General features: G+C 43.5%; 1 protein-coding gene across 1 annotated transcript; it reads right to left on the bottom strand.

Moving 5' to 3' along the window:
- Positions 1-505: 505 nt before the first annotated feature.
- On the bottom strand, positions 506-19,099 carry ATP6V1E1 (ATPase H+ transporting V1 subunit E1). The gene is made up of 9 exons (XM_048828598.2): positions 18,946-19,099; positions 14,265-14,330; positions 12,347-12,456; positions 11,364-11,430; positions 7,516-7,605; positions 3,579-3,647; positions 2,968-3,062; positions 1,929-2,016; positions 506-1,071 (listed from the first exon to the last, which is right to left on the bottom strand). Exons 1-9 carry the CDS (start codon positions 18,976-18,978, stop codon positions 1,009-1,011), a joined length of 681 nt encoding a protein of 226 aa, XP_048684555.1. The 5' UTR covers positions 18,979-19,099; the 3' UTR covers positions 506-1,008.
- Positions 19,100-19,492: the final 393 nt, after the last annotated feature.

Below are 19,492 nucleotides of genomic sequence, written 5' to 3'. Positions count from 1 at the left end.
AGGAAGGTAGTGGGTGAGTGTGTCTGGGCTGGGGGCCCTGCAGGTGGCCCCTAGGAGATAGGGGGGTGAGTGTCTGGGTTGGGCAGTGGGTCCCTGCAGCTGAGCTCTGGTAGGGGGAGTATTAACTCTCTACTCTTGGGGAAATTTGTGTGTCTCTGTATGGTTAGACATACTTGCTGACAAATATTTTGAAATAAGTTACCAAAATAACTGAAACTAGTGTTATTTTGACAACTTTTGCAGAATTTAATTTTTTGGTGCAGAATTCCCCAGGAGTATTTTAATATCTTTCTCGTATAAAGCTCTCTACATAAGAATCAGGACACAGACTTCAACTCAAGTGTGCTAAATTGAGAGTTAGCAAGTACTTACAGACAGAAGATCCTGTTAGAACTGGTGATGTACTTAGCTGTTGACCTAGAATCCCTACCCAACCTCCTCTAGTTACTCTGGAGTCACAGCATGCTGGTCAAAGACTACAGTGCACTCCATATACACACACACACACACACACACACTCCTTTTTATTTTTAATAAATTAAGTAGTACAGGCTCAGACTTTACTCACATATACAGAACAGAAAACTCTGGGCCTGACCAAGCAAAAAGCTACACTTCTCGCCCAGGGAAGGGTTGCATGCCCTCTGTATAACAGAACACTGAGAAGCCCTTAACTGGAAAGGTTGCTTCGATGGGCAGCATAGTACTTCACAATCACTAATCTTACTATAGCCACAGGAGTGCAGGACAAGCCAAGAGCCCAACTGCATTCATTCTCCAGTGTCACTTCTGGACGGGTTGGTCTTCACCTCATTTTGATTAATACATTGTAACCACTTGATAAGTCAGGCAAAGCGCAGCAGGTATGCAAAATTATGCCACCGAAGAACACACATTGGACAACACATTATAGCATTCAAAAAGGTACTTTTAGGGTTTAAATGAATAGATGCTTTTTTGCATCTCTCCTCAATATGGCAGTGGAACAGATTCCACTTTCCCTCAGGCTTAGTCCAAAAACTTCCTGTTGGCATTGGCACCAAAGAGTGCCCCTCGGATTTCTGGCATCATCTGTTGAGAGAGCAGGTGCACCAGTTAGAGGCACAGTAATAAATACTAAGAGAGTTAAGCACTAACAGCAACTTAATATGCACAAAAGTTAAGAAATCCTAAACTGCAGTTCCATGCTGGAGACATGAATGAATAGAGTATTTCTGTCAGTGCAGTCAACTCTTTAGGGGATGTACAAGTTCACCTGCCAGATACTGGTGGTACTTTCTCACTGGGAGCAGACTGCAATCACTAACACAGTTGCAGCCTGAGCCAGAGGGACTCACCTGTTAAGCTCAGGCATGCGATCACCCCATCTAGTGCAAATCATATTCAAAAGACTAATGCAGATAATGGGAGGTCTATATTGCCAAAACCAAGATTCACTGGAGGCATGGTGGGGTTGCAAGGTCTTCCTTCTACACTGGACTTTAGAAGATTCTCACACTGACTCATAGAGTGGGTCTCTCTATTGGCCCATGTACTGCCACTAGCAGTAGAGCTTTATGAACACCATCTATTTTTGTACTATTCAGTAACAGGATCTTTTAATGCAGTTTGGTTCTTTAGAGACTTAGTCTTTCAATAGTCTAACTTCTCAAGAACCTAGCTGAGCATAAAACTCTGAAGAGAGGATGCTAGCAGAGATGTGCTCCTCCCCAAACTCCATACAACCCGCTGGATAGTTTAATTTTCAAGTCTACTTTTTGCAACCCTTTGCTTGTCATCCATCTAAAGAGACCTGATCCCATAATAAGTTACTTTGAAGATTAAGAGGATGATTGAGACTAAGGGATGCTGACTTCAAGATGAAGCTTTTCACCTTACCAACGAAGACTGAGTAGGGAGGGATCCAACTCCCTCTTTCCCAAACTCACCTGCTGGGCTATGAGATCCAGTCTGCTTTCCAGGGTATTGGAAACCTTGATTTTACCATCACTGTTATAGATCTCAACACCTCCAGCACTAGAGAGAAAACAGACATTACAATAGACCTCAGCCTGACAAAAAGCCACTCTCCCAAACAACTGCTAGAATGTGTGTCAAAGGGATAAATCAACAGAAGTGTGTGGCCTCCTTTCTGCCTTTAAATGGACTCCAATCTTACTCCCATTACACTGGAAGCTAAAATAACCTGATGAAGAGAAAGACAGCCCTAACAATGGGCAGAGCATCCTAATGGGTAACAATCATCACCACCTAGCGTTTTAAGGATAGAGGGGACGTGTGGAGATTTTAGGTATGAAAAATGATTGACTGAAGTAGCCAGCTGAGCCTCCTCTCCACTACCCAATAAATATAAATTAGGCTACGAGGGTTAGTTTTCAGATTTTGGGACAAGAGGCAATGTACTATACAGATACCTTTAGAAGTGTTATTTCTTGTACCATTTATAGCTCTATGTAACAAGTTTGTTAGATCTTAACTTGAGTGCATCATTCAAGTGTTCTTTTCTATGTTACAGAACCAGTTTTCTGACAGTTTTGGAGGACAAAGCTTATCAGTGGGAAACGTATAATCCACACATTCCCCCTCACAACTTTGTTCTTTGCTTTATGTTGAACCTTAAACTTGGGCTGCACTTGCATGCCTTTCACCTCTAACAGACTGAGAAGTTACACTGAGTTACCAACTGCTGTTGCCTAGACCAAACATTCCCCTGCGCTGTGAATTGTTTTGTGGGCTGCAGCCAGATAACTATCATCTTTAGTTGCCTGGGAAACGGCACAGCAGGGAAGAGGACAGAAATTCAGTGTCAGGAGGAGTCAACTCCCACTAACTAGTGGCAGATGTGCCCTCAGGGGTACCCCTTTTGCCATTTCCCATAAGAGACATTTCAGACTCCCTCAACCATTAACAGTGCATTGAATCTCCAGCAAGTTACTACCCAGCACTAAAAGCTACTGTATTCCTTACATATCTTCTGGCAGGAATGTTTGCTGGTCAATGTGAACATCAATGTCTTTTTTGGTAGCAGCTTTGTAGATGGGAATGCTCTTCTGTACAGCAGCCTAGAACACAACAGATATCCCACTTCAGGCCAGAGATTTGAAAGACACGGAGTCCGCTGCGAGTGTTGCACAGAACTGATGGCTACTTAGTTTGCATTAGTGGAACAGGCATGGAGGGGAAATAATCAATTAGATGCCACAATCTCATTCATTAGTTCAGCCTCTCCAGGAAGGTGGTGCTGTAGGAAAAATGGTTGTGGCCTAACTACTTTCTAACACATTTACTCCTCCCTTTGAATCTTGAACCAGAAGCAGCTGCCATCATTCTTTATATTATGGCAGTACCTAAAGTTTGCTAGGTGCTTTTCAAACAGAGGAAGACACTCCCCAACCTGAAAAGCATAGTGCAAGAGATGAGGTATTCACAACAGAAGTGTTTCACTTGGTAGTGAATCGCCCCAGCCCCACTGCCTTATGATCTTGCTGGACAGGTTCCAAGCGGAACACCTTTGCAGTCACAATCCTTGGCTTTGTTTTTGAAGACATTTTATGCTACTGTAGCCAGAACCCCCTTACCTTAACCATAGAGAGATCCTGTTTCCGGCAACGGACATTCAGTCTGGGCTCAAGCAGCTGGTAGAAACCCTATGAGAGAGATAACTATAGTAAGAGGAGATAAAGGAAACTCCCATCATCTTATAATTGATTCATCAGCTCCTGTCATTTTCTGGGGTTAGTTATAAGACTAAGCAACTTTCTGCCATTACTTATTTCATACAGTGAAGATAAAAGTTCATTGGTTACAAGTCCCCCCTGTACTGTCATTCTGAAATAGGGCTGGCTATCGATTACTGGGAAACCCACAGTAACCAATGGTTTTGTTTATGCAAGAAATAAATAATCCTAATTTTTGGGGTGCAATGGCAACTAAATCTGGACAATACTGAGGGTTGGTTGAGAAGAATGAGAAAAGGCAGGCTAAGAGTCAATAGTCACAGATTAGGCTGAGCAAATATGCAACTTCTAGTTAAGGCCTGCAGCAGTATTTGGTCTCTGAACAGATACCACCAACTGTGCCAAAATGTTACAGGAATAAGAGGACAGTAGTATAAGATGGAGGAAGCTTTTGGAAAGTATAGGGGACAATTTCCTGGTGCAAGTGCTGGAGGAACCAACAAGGGGCAGAGCTCTTCTCGACCTGCTGCTCACGAACAGGGAAGAATTAGTAGGGGAAGCAAAAGTGGATGGGAACCTGGGAGGCAGTGACCATGAGATGGTCGAGTTTAGGATCCTGACACAAGGTACAAAGGAGAGCAGCAGAATATGGACCCTGGACTTCAGAAAAGCAGACTTTGACTCCCTCAGGGAACTGATGGGCAGGATCCCCTGGGAGAATAACATGAGGGGGAAACAGAGTCCAGGAGAGCTGGCTGTATTTTAAAGAATCCTTATTGAGGTTGCAGGAACAAACCATCCCAATGTGTAGAAAGAATAGTAAATATGGCAGGCGACCAGCTTGGCTTAACAGTGAAATCCTTGATGATCTTAAACACAAAAAAGAAGCTTACAAGAAGTGGAAGATTGGACAAATGACCAGGGAGGAGTATAAAAATATTGCTCAGGCATGCAGGAGTGAAATCAGGAAGGCCAAATAACATCCCTTGCTAGCTGCAACTCCAAGTGTTAAGAGTAACAAGAAGGGTTTCTACAGGTATGTTAGCAACAAGAAGGTGGTCAGGGAAAGTGTGGGCCCCTTACTGAATGAGGGAGGCAACCTAGTGACAGAGGATGTGGAAAAAGCTAATGTACTCAACGCTTTTTTCATCTCTGTCTTCACGAACAAGGTCAGCCCCCAGACTACTGCACTGGGCAGCACAGTATGAGGAAGAGGTGACCAGCCCTCTGTGGAGAAAGAAGTGGTTCAGGACTATTTAGAAAAGCTGGACAAGCACAAGTCCATGGGGCCAGACGCAGTGCATCCGAGGGTGCTAAAGGAGTTGGCGGACGTGATTGCAGAGCCATTGGCCATTATCTTTGAAACTCATGGCGATCGGGCGAGGTCCCGGATGACTGGAAAAAGGCTAATGTAGTGCCCATCTTTAAAAAAAGGGAAGGAGGAGGATCCGGGGAACTACAGGCCGGTCAGCCTCACCTCAGTCCCTGGAAAAATCATGGAGCAGGTCCTCAAGGAATCAATTCTAAAGGACTTCAAGGAGAGGAAAGTGATCAGGAACAGTCAGCATGGATTCACCAAGGGCAAATCATACCTGACTAACCTAATTGCCTTCTATGATAAGATAACTGGCTCTGTGGACGAGGGGAAAGCAGTGGACATGTTATTCCTTGACTTTAGCAAAGCTTTTGATACAGTCTCCCACAGTATTCTTTCCAGCAAATTAAAGAAGCATGGGCTGGATGAATGGACTACAAGGTGGATAGAAAGCTGGCTAGATCATTGGGCTCAACGGGTAGTGAGCAATGGCTCTATGTCTAGCTGGCAGCTGGTATCAAGCAGGGTGCCCCAAGGGTCAGTCCTGTGGCTGGTTTTGTTCAGTATCTTCATTAATGATTTGGAGGATGGCGTGGACTGCACCCTCAGCAACTTTGCAGATGACACTAAACTGGGAGGAGTGGTAGATATGCTGGAGGCTAGGTATAGAATACAGAGGGACCTAGACAAATTAGAGGATTGGGCCAAAAGAAATCTTATGAGTTTCAGCAAGGACAAGTGCAGAGTCTTGCACTTAGGAAGGAAGAATCCCATGCACTGCTACAGACTAGGGACCGAGTGGCTAGGAAGCAGTTCTGCAGAAAAAGGCCTAGGGGTTACAGTGGACGAGAAGCTGGATATGAGTCAACAGTGTGCCCCATTGCCAAAAAGGCTAATGGCATTTTGGGCTATATAAGTAGGAGCATTGCCAGCAGATCAATGCACATGATCATTTCCCTCTATTTGGCATTGGTGAGCCCTCACCTGGAGTACTGTATCCAGTTTTGGGCCCCACACTATGAAAAGGCTGTGGAAAAATTGGAAAGAGTCCAGCGGAGGGCAACAAAAATGATCAGGGGGCTAGAGCACATGACTTTGAGGAGAAACTGAAGGAACAGGGATTATTTAGTCTGCAAAAGAGAAGAATGCGGGAGGGATTTGATAGCTGCTTTCAACTATCTGAAAGGGGGTTCCAAAGAGGATGGATCTAGACTGTTCTCAGTGGTAGCAGATGAAAGAACGAGGAGTAATGGTCTCAAGTTGCAGTGGGGGAGGTTCAGGTTGGATATTAGGAAAAAACTTTTTCACTAGGAGGGTGGTGAAGCACTGGAATGGGTTACCTAGGGAGGTGGTGGAATCTCCTTCCTTAGATGTTTTTAAGGTCAGGCTTGACAAAGCCCAGGCTGGGATGATTTAGTTGGGGATTAGGTCCTGCTTTGAGCAGGGGGTTGGACTAGATGACTTCCTGAGGTCCCTTCCAACCCTGATATTCTATGAGACCAAGACTTCTGACCAAGACAAACGTTCATTCCAAAAGACAGAGAGGTTGGGTCATCCAGTGTGCAAGTGAACAGCAACAGGCAGGGCCTGACAGTAAGTCAGGCAATTAGAAGTACACTATTGATCCCTGCTATGGAGTAAAGCAGCCTACAGGTTTCAAGGCACCCTCAACATTGAGGGGTCTGAGTGTGGCAACAGGAAAGAACAAGACTTGGAAGAACACGACTGTTAGACTGCAGAGGAGAAAACTAGAATCACACTTTAAAGAGTTCCTAGCAAAAGGACATGGGATAATATTTATGACAAGTTCTTGTACTAGAGCAGTTGCCCGTGGTGGCCACTATAGTTGAGGTACAAGTTTCCATTAAAACCCTTACTTGTATTTGCAAGAATTCCAAAAGTAAAACTTACGGGGCTAAAAAAGCCTGAAGTGGAATGTTTAGCCATACATGTAGTTTAGGGGAACAGCACCTATTACAGACAGACGTCTCACACCACAGAAAAAAAACTGCTCAAAGCTACAGCCATACAAGTCTAGATTTGGTATAAAATTTGGAATGAAAACAGACAGGATCGTGCACTTTCCTAAACTTTGTGGGGGGGAGGGGAGGAGGAGGAGATGTTTTCCAGAGTGTGCATTTGAAAAAGGAGCTCATCCTGAGTATGCGCAGTAGAAACTCGAGATGTGCACATCTCTCCTGAAATGTGCACTCCTGAGCTGTGCTCACTTAAGGACAGCTTAAGACTCAGCAGTTATATTGTGTTTTGTGACTGTGACACTATTGTTTCTCTCATATTCAGATGAAAGTGCTCAAGAATTTAAGCTTTCTGCATCCCAACCCTCTCTTCCCAATCTCAAGTACACTGGGGCCTTGTGAGCGAAGATTGGGGAGTATAGTGAAAGTGGCAGTTTTAAAAATGCCCATTCAAGGTAGTCTCCAAACAGCAGCAGTACTCCTACAGAGGGTTTGTGTTTGCAGCTAGGGATGCAGTCAGCCTTTTACTACAGCTTGAGTATTTTACCTGTAGAACCAGTCCATCCAGCAGTGTCTGGTACCTGGCAGCATCCTTCACTACCTTGGCAAGTCTCTGCTTGGCCTCAGCCAGCAAATCCTACAGAAAGAAGAGATCAGGTCAGCAAAGTCCCCCTGTTTGTCCGTTTTGTTCTATGCCTACCATCCTCCTGTACTCTTAGTGTAGTTATGCACCCTGCCAAGAAGCAAGCTTACAGTGCAGCTGGTAATTCAGTCCAGACCCTCATCTCTGTGTGCACTGAGCAACAACTTTCACAAAAGGTTTTCTTTCCCCACTACCCTGTTCAGTACCCAAAGTGAATGCTAACTACTAATTCCTTTTTCTAGGCAAGGAAAAAATCATAGTACAGTAGAACTTCAGAGTTATGAACACCAGAATTACAAACTGACCAGTCAACCACACACACCTCATTTGGAACTGGAAGTACACAACTCAGGCAGCAGCAGAGACCCTTCACCCCCCAAAACTAATACAGTACTGTGTTAAAACTATTTACTACAAAAAAAAAAAAAAAAAGGAAAGCAGTATTTTCCTTCTGCACAGTAAAATTTTAAAGCTGTATTAAGTCAATGTTTAGTTGTAAACTTTTGAAAGAACCACCAGAATGTTTTGTTCAGAGTTACGAACATTTCAGAATTACAAACAACCTCCATTCCCGAAGTGTTCATAACTTTGAGCTACTACTGTAGTAAAGGATTACATATCCACCAGCAATGCTTATTCAGTTCATTAATGCTATTCTAGCTGAATGAGCTAGAGTTGTTTCTCCTACTGTCTGCTGCTTCAGTATGACAGCAGATCATGGAGAACTGGTCTGAAGTCAACAAGATGAAAGTCAATAATGACAACTGCAAAGTACTGCACTTAGGAAGGAAAAAAATCAAATGCACAAATACAACACAGGGCTAGGCAGCAGCACTGTGGAAGAGGAACTTAAGGGTTATAGTGGATCACAAATTGAATGAACCAGCGTGATGCTATTGTAAAAACAAAAAAAAACCACAAATTGACATTTAGGGATGTATTAACAGAAATGTCATATTAATGCAATGTGAGGTAATTGTCCCATTCTACTCAGCACTGGTGAGGCCTTGGCTGGAGAACTGTATCCAGTTTTGGGCACCGTACTTTAAGAAAGAGTGGGCAAACTGGAGAGTCCAGAGGAGAGCAACAAAAATGGCAAGAGGTTTACAAAATCTGACCTATTAAGAATTGGGGACATTTAATCTAAAGAGAAGAGAAGACTGAGGGGAAGCCATAAGTATTAAAATATGTAAAAGTATGTCACAAAGAGGATGGTGATCAATTGTTCCCCATGGCCACCAAGGGTAGGATAAGAAGTAATCAGCTTAGTTTGGAGCAAAGATGATTTAGGTTTGCTATTAAGGCTAATTAATTTATTGCTATTAAGGCTAATCTAATTAATTATTAAGGCTAGTAAAACACTGGAACCAGGTTACCTAGGGAGATTGTCGAATCCCCATCACTGGAAGATTCTAAGAACAGATTAGACAAAACACTTGTCAGGGATGGTCTAGGTACAAATTATTGCCACTAGGCTGGGACGGAATTGACAGGGTGATATCTTGAGGTCCCTTCCAGCCCTACATTTCTATGATATACTGCAGGCTGCCTTAGAGAGCAATCAACTACAACTTTTTTCCCTTCCCCAAAATTGTATGGAAATCCTTCACATGCAAAATGTAAATCTGCAGAGTGATCATAACGTTCTAGAACTGGCCAGGTAGAAGACTCCAGCCTGGGAGAATAGTACTGTCTACTACGTGACATTAAATTTAGACTGAATTCAGTACCAAGGAATAGCAGTATTTTTTGAGTGCTCAACTGGCTGTCTTCACTTTTGAGAAGTTAGATACTCTAAGATAAGGTAGTCAAAGCAGCATAGCACATCCTAAACATGGCTGAAGGGAGACTAATTATTCTCACAGCCCAGATCCCTGTTCCATTATTAATTTTTAATAGCTCCTAGTGTCCCGTTTTCATTAATAAAAATAGATACTTTGTTCATCTATTGAAAGAGCTCAAACAAGTATGGCTGTGGACCTCTACTTGTGTGTTGTAAATTATGTAAAATGCTGCATCTGTCAATGTCCGTGTAAATTTTGACATTAAAGTCTGGATCCTCTGTTCTGAGGCAACAGAGCATCAAGTCTTACTTCACAGAGGTCCTTCACCCTATTTTAGAGTCCACGTTTAAGGATTTCTGCTGCTGCCCTGTTATTCTGCTCCCATCTACCATATCATCTCCCTTCCAAATATTCTTTCCTCTTTGCCTCAAAAAAATAAAATATCCTAAAGTTTCGATCCGAGTACAGTCTCCCCCCCGAACTGAAACGTTATGGTACGTATATCAGTAGACAACCCCATGATGTCCTGTTGTAGCCTTTAAAACAGAAGCAGGGAAATACCGACACAGGTGATTTCATGGGGCAGGAAAGTCTGTCTTGATAAACAAGAGTGTGTATTATGTTTTGAATGCTAGAGTATTAACAAGACCATCCCAAGTTCCCCTCACTGTCAAACCTAGTTATGCCTTCTGCCCTAGAATCCAGAAATTCTGGAAGTGCCCATCCCTTACTGGCCAGCCTTTCGGAGACCACGTAACAACAAGGTAAGACTGAGCTAGTACAATAGGACTTGAAATACTTTAAAACGAGGAAGGAAATGTCTTATGCACCATTCAGAAGCATGTGACTGAGTCAGCTCAAAGCATGGTCAGGGAAGAGATTATTCAACATAGATTGTTTCACAATGGAGTTAACTCTTTCCTCACCCTTCTCCTCTAAATAAACAGTTTTAGAAATCTCACCAAATTCACAATGGTTGACAAATGTGGCACTAGGATGAAAGAATCAATCTATGCTGATACTCCCTCCTACCAAATCCTTTTTCAGAACAGTGTTGTGAACAAGCAATACTACGATGGTATTTTATTCTTGATTTCTGTAGTTCTCACAAACAGGACTATCTGATAGCTCAGCAGCACCACCTAGTATTTGAAACACACAAAAGTGTGCCTCAAAACAGGACAAGGGACTTTACATATTGTGTGATTGGTAGATTATGCTCACGGAAGCTATAACGGAGGCCTTTCGTAACATTGGAGTATGGCTACTGTTATTCATAGTGAATGTAACCATTATCTATGACAAGATGAGTACAGGGGTTATAAGTCTTCATGCTCCCAGGAATAAACGGTCCACCAGACAGACCAAGAGGAAAGCCTTTCCATCCACCCTGGGCCACTGTTAGAGACAATCAGTCCACTATGTGGATTTTTCTGGTAGTATTTATTTACAGGAAGTGCTTACCAAGCTTGCTGAAGCCCAGCCATTCAGTATCACTGCATACATTAAGTTCTAGTTGCCTGAAGCAACTCAGCATTTTGTGGGCCTCTTGTCACCCAGTTACTTCCTCTTTTTGCACTTGGTTGTGTAAGAGATGTTTCCCATTCTGTGAATAAAGATCAGCTGCTGTCCTGGGCTGAACTCAACCGCAGACTGCAACTGAGATTCCTGGCAGACAGATATATCTTCCCTAAACAGCAAAGTGTAGCTGTGAAAACACAATACTAGTGTATGCTAGAAAAGCCTGACTTCACATGTACAGAAGGCCACCACCTAAGAATGGTTTTTAAAGACAGCTAGCAAAGCCATTTTTTTAAGTCTATGTATGCTTCAAGTACACATCTCATTGGATCACTTAAAAAAACAAAACCAAACCAGATGCTTGTTTAGTGGTTGGATCCGGTAATTCCTTAACTTTCAATGGGGAGAATCCCCTGTCCCTTTACTATAGAGGCAATATATACTCACTGCAATAAGGTCGTCTCTTGCCTTGAGGACCTTCAGTCTTGCCTGATTCATCAGGTTGGACATCTGACTGCAAGTTGCATGGAAAAATTGAATCAGTGCATCAAGCTTTAGATGGCAATAGAGGTGCAGCAAATATTTTAACAGCATGCTTTACATCTTACAGTGACACAGTATGTGCTGAACGCAAGCCCATTCACTTATTTGAATCTGCTTCAAAAGCAGCTATGATAAATTCCTCACTTACTATAAAAGCCATCCTCCATTGAATTTGCACAAGTGATAACAAAACCAGAAAAACTACTCAAGAGAAATTAGCCACCAAGACCAGAACGGATAGAATTAGGTGTGCCAGCGATGGAGCAGGACAGAGCATAAAGAGTTTGTTAGATATCTATTATCCAAAGTAACACAAAAGACCCCTCCACCACATCAGCTGTTCTCTTTAGGTGTTATCCCTGAACTTTGCATGGGACTATTTAGAATTAGCCTCTGGCTGATGTATCTGAAGCTTGCCAGCAAGGCCCCTCATGTACCCTCAGCTGCTGGAAGGAGAAGTTTTCTCTTCCCTACCTGACCACAAACCATTCCAGAATCTCTCAATTGGGGAAGAGCTGGAGTCTACTATTACCTATCCACTCTCTAGCCTCAATTTATTGGGACCGGTTTTCCTGTAAGGAGTTCCAATGCCTGGTCAGCTTCACTTTGCTTCTGCAAGAGTTGCCAATTTTGATGTGTTTGGGAAAGCCGTAAACAGTAGCAGCAGTGTGTCTGCAGATTCAGGACGATTACAGTGCCTCAGTCCACATTCAAATTTTCTTCTCAACGGTAAGGATTTAAACCTTTTTTCATATGTGACAATTCACATTCTGCAGAAATGTTTAGCTACGTCACCTGCACTTGCCGGCGAAAGATTGTTTGTGTATCGCTGGCAAGCTGCTGATTTTTCAAGCCCTGTAGCAGGCCAGGCTGCCTAAGCGACTTACATTTTCTTCTGTTGTTCAATTTGTTTTTCCTTCTTTTCATAGTACTCCATGATTTTCAGTCTCTGTGTCTGCACCAGGCGACCCTTCTCAATGTTGAACTCTTCTTCTGCCTACAGAGAAAGTCACACAGTTGAAATTGAGGCTGACTCCATAAACTTTCACTTCACTAAACTAAAGGCTAGGTGATGAGACTCAAGGTACTAATTAAGCAAAGCATTTAAGCATGTACCTTAAATCTCACTGAAGCCAGTGAGATTTAAGCACGTTCTTTGCTGAACTCGGGCCTTACTAATTGCTGCTCAGTTAATCTGATCACTACAATATCCTTGTTTGCCACCTATCATTTGCTTTCCTGAAATAGGGATGATATACAAGTTTCAAGTATCAGCTAGTGAGCAAAGACTAGTAGGCTAACTGGGAGTAACCAGAAGTCCAGTCCAGGACACTTGTTTCGTCTGAACTCTAGAATTGGTGTCATCTTTGACTGCAGCAGTAAAGGAGATGGGAGAGATTCTGAAAGAATCACTAATTATAACTGTCAACTTAGCACAATTATTTATTGTTCTTGAACCACTTACCATTAATCCTTAAACGAGGATATACGTGGGAGGGAGCTACTGCTTTCTTAGAGCATGGTTGGTCCCCTCACATATGAAAACGTGGTAAAAGCTGCACACTATTTACAAATACCCAGCTACAAAAGTGTTGTGAATCCTGACTATTTACCCATACTTTGAGAAAAGCAATAGGGCCCATTTTAAATTTAAGAAATAAGAAAAAAAAAAAAAGCAATATATTTGCTCAGTCACTTTCCATAAGCATTTCTACCATGTAAACTACTGTGCTAAACTGATCATATTCACAATCTCATTTCAACAAGACATTGGTTATCACTCCAACAGATCCATACTTTAGACCAGTGGTTCTCAAACTTTAGTAGTGGTGACCCCTTTCACACAGCAAGCCTCTGAGTGCAACTCCTTGCTTACAAATTAAAAACACTTTTTTTATATTAACACTATTATAAATGCTGGAGGTGAAGCAGAGTTTGGGGTGGAGGCTGACAGCTCACGACCCCCCCCCCAGGTAATAACCTCACAGGGGTCACGACCCCCAGTTTGAGAACCCCTGCTTTAGACCTTCTTTTCCAATATGAACTGACATAATTGGCCCTGATGTGTAATGTAGTCAACCGCTAATGATTGATTAGTGGATCCTTACAACTTTGGCGTAACGCATTCCATTTTGTTAACGCAGAAGCGTTCATGCTTCCCCTATTCTCCACACCCCCCCCATTTAAATCTATTTTGTGGTTCCTTAACATGGCTGCAAATCACAGCTCGCAATGGATTAACTGTCCTATTTTTATTTAGGAATAAGAGCGTCCACACAAACTTACACCAAAAACAAGAAGTGAGAATTAAAACCAATTTAGTTATTTTGGTAAAAGTTTGTGTGTACACAAGTCCTAAGTAAAACAAATGTAGAAATGGGTCACATTCATCTCTGTAACTCCACTGAAGTTAGACAGACCAATTTAACCCACTATGTCTTATGCAAAATCCATGCTCACACTACCCTTAGCTCCCCTGAAATATTAACAAATCAACATGTGATCTGGTGTACAAATGTGTTCACATCTAGGCATTAATAAAGGAGACTCTGGGTGAAAGGGCAGCTTCAGCTCAGTTCCCTTGATTGTATTAATTTGGCACAAACTAAAATATTTAACTTTAATCAGTAGTTAACTTGCTCCACATACAGGAATTATATGACAAAAAGTAAAGTAGCTTCTAGGAATATTGTAGAACTGTTTTTAATGATATGACTGGGAAGCAACTCAGAATATCAGATGCAATCCACCTCCTTTTGGAGTGCCTGACATTAAACCATCCAAATGGCTCTTTTTGTTTGTTACCTTGGCATCTATTTCTTCAGCCTTTTCATTGGCTTCCTGCTCAATGAAAGCCATCATATGCTTGATCTGTAATAGAATGGACACAGTTAAATTCTGCTGGGAAGCACTTGCACGAGAAACAAACTTTTCCTTTGAACTCCACAATATTTCCATCCCCCCCACACCCAATCCCATCTCACAAACAACAGTGGCTCTTGTTTTCCTCCCACCTAACAAGCACACAAGTCACAAGAATTTAGAAGAGAAACAGCCAGGGGATGGTTTAGACAGCGTTCCATCTAACACTTTCTCTGGATAGCATCAGCAGCACTTCCCTGGATTCTAAGTGTATTTAAAAAGTTGCGCAATAGTCTGTGGTGGGTGGGGAGGAACATAAAGTGCATTATGAACTGCTTCAAGGACCTGCATACATGAACCTTTCTAGCTAGAACTGTTTAAAAACAGTATTTGAGCTGTACATGCAACAGTCAGGGGACCAAGTTGCAATATGATTCCAATATGTATTGTAAACGTCACTGTTCTGTGACTGGGCTGGAAGTTCAGAGTAAAGCCCTGGACATGTTCAATAGCAGTCCCAACTACACTGCAACTTGAAACTATGTTGTAATCAACTCTGGGCAAGAGTATGCTAATCACTGAGTGGCCTATACTGTACAGATGGTTTCAGTATACAGATAGTAGTGAAGAGACTTTTCTTGGACAAGGCAAGCCACAGCAACATGCAGGAAGGATTCCCATTTACACTGTCCTTTGTACACGACTATAAAATGCTTTACAGAGAAAAGGATCTGACTAGGAAGATAGGTAAATGTCTGCAGTAGAGCATGCGCTTCAGGGGACGAGGGGAAAGTGAAGTGACTCCATAGATGGAGAAGTTCAGACAGGTAGGCAGAACAAGTGGATGGAATATGTTCTGAAAACCAAAACTACAATTCGGATTTAGATTCAGGGATTATATGACACCGAGTCATTGGGCCACAGCTTTCTAAAATCCTCTGAAGTCCAGAGCATAGGGCCCATCATAAAAGAAGGAAACACAGTCCTCCAGAGGAAAGTGATTCTGGCATGAATAGCGATTTTACCAATGGCCAGATCAAACCAAGGATGAACTCCGGCTTTGTTTCAGAGAGTAGAACTGGGAGTCGGTGGGGAGGGAAAGAGTTAGCGATTGAGTTAATTTTCAGATTTTAGGAGTCAAACTAAGCTGGACACAGAGTCTCTCAGTGGATTCAGAATACAAGGAGTTATCCCAATTTGGTCGTCTCTCCCAGCAGCGGGTATGTAGCATCATACTACTTGGCAGAATTAGTTCTGGCAGCACTAGAACTACATTGAGTGCCTCAAGAAACTCTGCCTCCTTACTCAGAGGATAAGAGAGAAATGATGTGACATTACAGAGTTTCCCCAGGTTGGCATCTCAGTAGCACATAGCATACTTTTTGATGTTTGCAGGCAATACTATTCCTGTGAATAGCTTGAGTTCCCAGACTGAGAGGATCAAAGGCTCATTTTGTTTTTTCCAGAATGCAGAGAACAAGATGGGACTTCCACATCTCTAAATAGTGTGAGTTTTAATAGGACATTTGGCAAACTTAGTTTTATTTTTGTGAAGAAGAGCTTAGTTTCTCCTAAAATTGATGGCCCTTGCCCAAGTGAAGAAAGAAAAGGAGTACTTGTGGCACCTTAGAGACTAACCAATTTATTTGAGCATGAGCTTTCGTGAGCTACAGCTCACTTCATCGGATGTATACCGTGGAAACTGCAGCAGACTTTATATACACACAGAGAATATGAAACAATACCTCCTCCCACCCCACTGTCCTGCTGGTAATAGCTTATCTAAAATGATCATCAGATTGGGCCATTTCCAGCACAAATCCAGGTTTTCTCACCCTCCACCCCCCCACACAAATTCACTCTCCTGCTGGTGATAGCCCATCCAAAGTGACAACTCTTTACACAATGTGATGATCACTTTAGATAAGCTATTACCAGCAGGACAGTGGGGTGGGAGGAGGTATTGTTTCATATTCTCTGTGTGTATATAAAGTCTGCTGCAGTTTCCACGGTATGCATCCGATGAAGTGAGCTGTAGCTCACGAAAGCTCATGCTCAAATAAATTGAGCCCAACTTGATTATCATGCACATTGTGTAAAGAGTTGTCACTTTGGATGGGCTATCACCAGCAGGAGAGTGAATTTGTGTGGGGGGGTGGAGGGTGAGAAAACCTGGATTTGTGCTGGAAATGGCCCAACCTGATAATCACTTTAGATAAGCTATTACCAGCAGGACAGTGGGGTGGGAGGAGGTATTGTTTCATATTCTCTGTGTGTATATAAAGTCTGCTGCAGTTTCCACGGTATGCATCCGATGAAGTGAGCTGTAGCTCACGAAAGCTCATGCTCAAATAAATTGGTTAGTCTCTAAGGTGCCACAAGTACTCCTTTTCTTTTTGCGAATACAGACTAACACGGCTGTTACTCTGAAACTTGCCCAAGAGAGTTTCCTAGAGAAAGAAGGCTAGTAGATTATCCAAGAATTGTAATAGTCTTTAATTAAATTTCCACAGACAGTAGATAATATATTAAGTTAGCTTCAAAAGGGCTCTCTTACTATTCAACCAACTGCAACACAATTTTCAAACTACTGTCTACAGAACGAATCAAGTGTTGGTATTGCTGGGAAATAGTCAATGGGAGGGTCTCTTAAAAACTGAAAATATTGAGCATATTAAAAGTGATACGGTCAAACTGCTTCCTAGCTCTATCAGGGCCTATATGCCTGCTGACCTGTCATGCAGTTTACTGTTTTGCATTTTCAGTTAACATAAGGACAGGCTCATCCCCTACTTTTTAGCTGAAAAAAATCCAATTACAGATATATTACAGTTGTTAGATTTGAATACAGAACAGAGCTCCAGTGTTAGGATCTATTGCCCTTCCAATGTCAAAGCTCACCCTTCAAGTTCAGTCCCACAGTGACTAACAGTGCCAGCTCAAGTTATGATAACTGTGAACATGCCAAAAAGTTTGGTTGTGCAAGTGAAGGTAGGGAGCTAAGGGAGGATCGCCAAAAGGCAAATAGGGATGCTAAGTTACTGTTTGTGTTCTCACTACACAGTGGTCCTTTGCCAATCAGATTTGCTGAATGAGAAGGGAAGAGATGCAGAAAACGTTTATGGGAACTGAGAAGGAACTGCTGATCCTGCATCAAACCTGTATGATCTGCCCATCACTTGAGAGGAAAGTTCACTGACCAGCATTGACTGGATCTGTGTAATTTTCATCACCGTGCACCATTTGCAATTCAGGTCATACCAGTTTGTTATCAAGGACACTATTTACTGTCAATGAGAACAGCGTGTGTCCGGACTCAAAAGGACAGCCAGATAGCTTAAAAAGACAAGCCTTCAGTGGAAATTTACAAAGGAGCAGCACAATCTAAGCTCCTATAGTCAGACGACTGCTTTCCCTTCAGATCTGAAGTGCAAAAGTCATCAGACAGTTGAAGACTGTACACGCTCCAGGAGCCAGATTATAAGCAAGTACTGCTCAGCCATTATAATCAAATTCAAGTTTACACCTAATTTCTGTAGGAAAAAAAATCTGATGTTATGTACAAACACCAGATGAGTGTTAGGGTGATCTGATACCTGCATGACAATATGATAAAAAAAAAAAAAGATAATCCATGACCACTTTCATCATCTCTTGTTTTCAGAGGCCATCCAAATACTTTAGCAATCCCCCAGTCTGCTGTCAACACAGGAGCTTCCAATGTTACTGGGAGATGTGTTGAGCCTCCAATACAAAGTTTTGATTTTTTTTTAAAATTACATTGTTCAGTTTGCAGTCAAAGCCCCTTATTCACCGGCTAGCATGGGTATTATTCACAGGATTTTCCATTTTCTGTTTCTCCATGGTACAAGGCTGTCACTGTTCTTTCTTCGGCAACGACTCATTTAAATGGGGGAAGAGGGAGGTGTCTTACTCAGCTACCTTTGCTAGGAGTGTTGTAATAGGTTACCAATATCTTAAATATCAATAGCATTATCTCTGTCACCCCAGTCAGCAGGGCATGAGACAGCTTTTATTTTTGACGACTGCTGTTTTAATGAGAAGTTGTGTACCTTGACAAAAAACACATGTCCACTTTGAATGGAGAGAGATAAACAAGCTTCTCTTCCTAACCCGGGCTTTGGTTATGAATGCGGTCTCTAAACTGTTGGGGGTGGCTAAAAGCCCCCTAGCCGTCTACCCCCACGGCCACTCAGGCCCCTAGCGCTTTCCAGCACCGACTGCACGGAGGCGGCCAGCACCACCACCGAGGTAGCTGCTCCTAGCCCAGGTCCTGGTCACGGTGACGGCAGCGCGGCCAGGCGACGCAGCCCCCCAGGGCAGGAAACGAGGGAGGATCCCACATCCCATGGGGAGACCTGGGGGGGATGCAGTGGCCCGCGGCCCCCCAAAGCTGCCCAGGGCCTCGGACACCAGCAGCCCCAGGAACATGAAGCTGCCCCCGCCCCGTCACCAGGGCCCCGAGATCCGGGCATGGCCCCGGCAGAGCAGACGGGTCGGGGAGGAGCAGCTCTAGCAACGGACCCGAGGAAGAATCACGGCTGACCCCGCCCGAGCTGGGGCCGCCCTGGCCCCGAGGAGCGGAGCGGGCCGGGCCCGGTACCTGTTTCTGGACATCGGCATCACTGAGCGCCATGGCCACGACGGGGAGAAGGGCGGCGGGTGACGGTGGCTGGGGTCCCTCCGGGCTCGTGAGGATCTGACTGAATCGAATCCGGGTCAGTCGGGTCACAGATGTGGGGGGGCTGCGTCACTCCAGCCCCGCCCACCACCGCCACCGCCCTTCGCCAATGGGAACCGAGACGCGGGGCGGCTTCGTGCGGCTCGCCGCGCATGCGCATCTGACTTGGTAACCCCATGGGGCTGGTCCCTGGCTTAGTTACCAGCCCAAAACGAGCCTGTCAGTGTTATGAGGTGACACAGCAGTGATGCCCCGTAACCCGGCTCCAGGGGGTCCTGCAGCGCCCAGCGTTGCTGTGTTAATCCCTTGCTCTATTTGGTGTTTTCCTTACAGCCCAAGCACCTGGAATCGTTTCACTACAGGAGAATTGCCGCTTTCATTAAAAAAAATTCCCAGGGTTATGGTTGCCAAAAAAAAGCTTGAAAACCTGACCTGAACAGACCTGAAAAGACCCCAAACCAGAAGGCAA

Source organism: Caretta caretta, chromosome 1 (assembly GCF_965140235.1).
Source record: "Caretta caretta isolate rCarCar2 chromosome 1, rCarCar1.hap1, whole genome shotgun sequence".
NCBI lineage: Eukaryota > Metazoa > Chordata > Testudines > Cheloniidae > Caretta > Caretta caretta.
The sequence above is the reverse complement of the archived record's forward strand: the minus strand, read 5'-3'. Positions and strand labels throughout refer to the sequence as shown.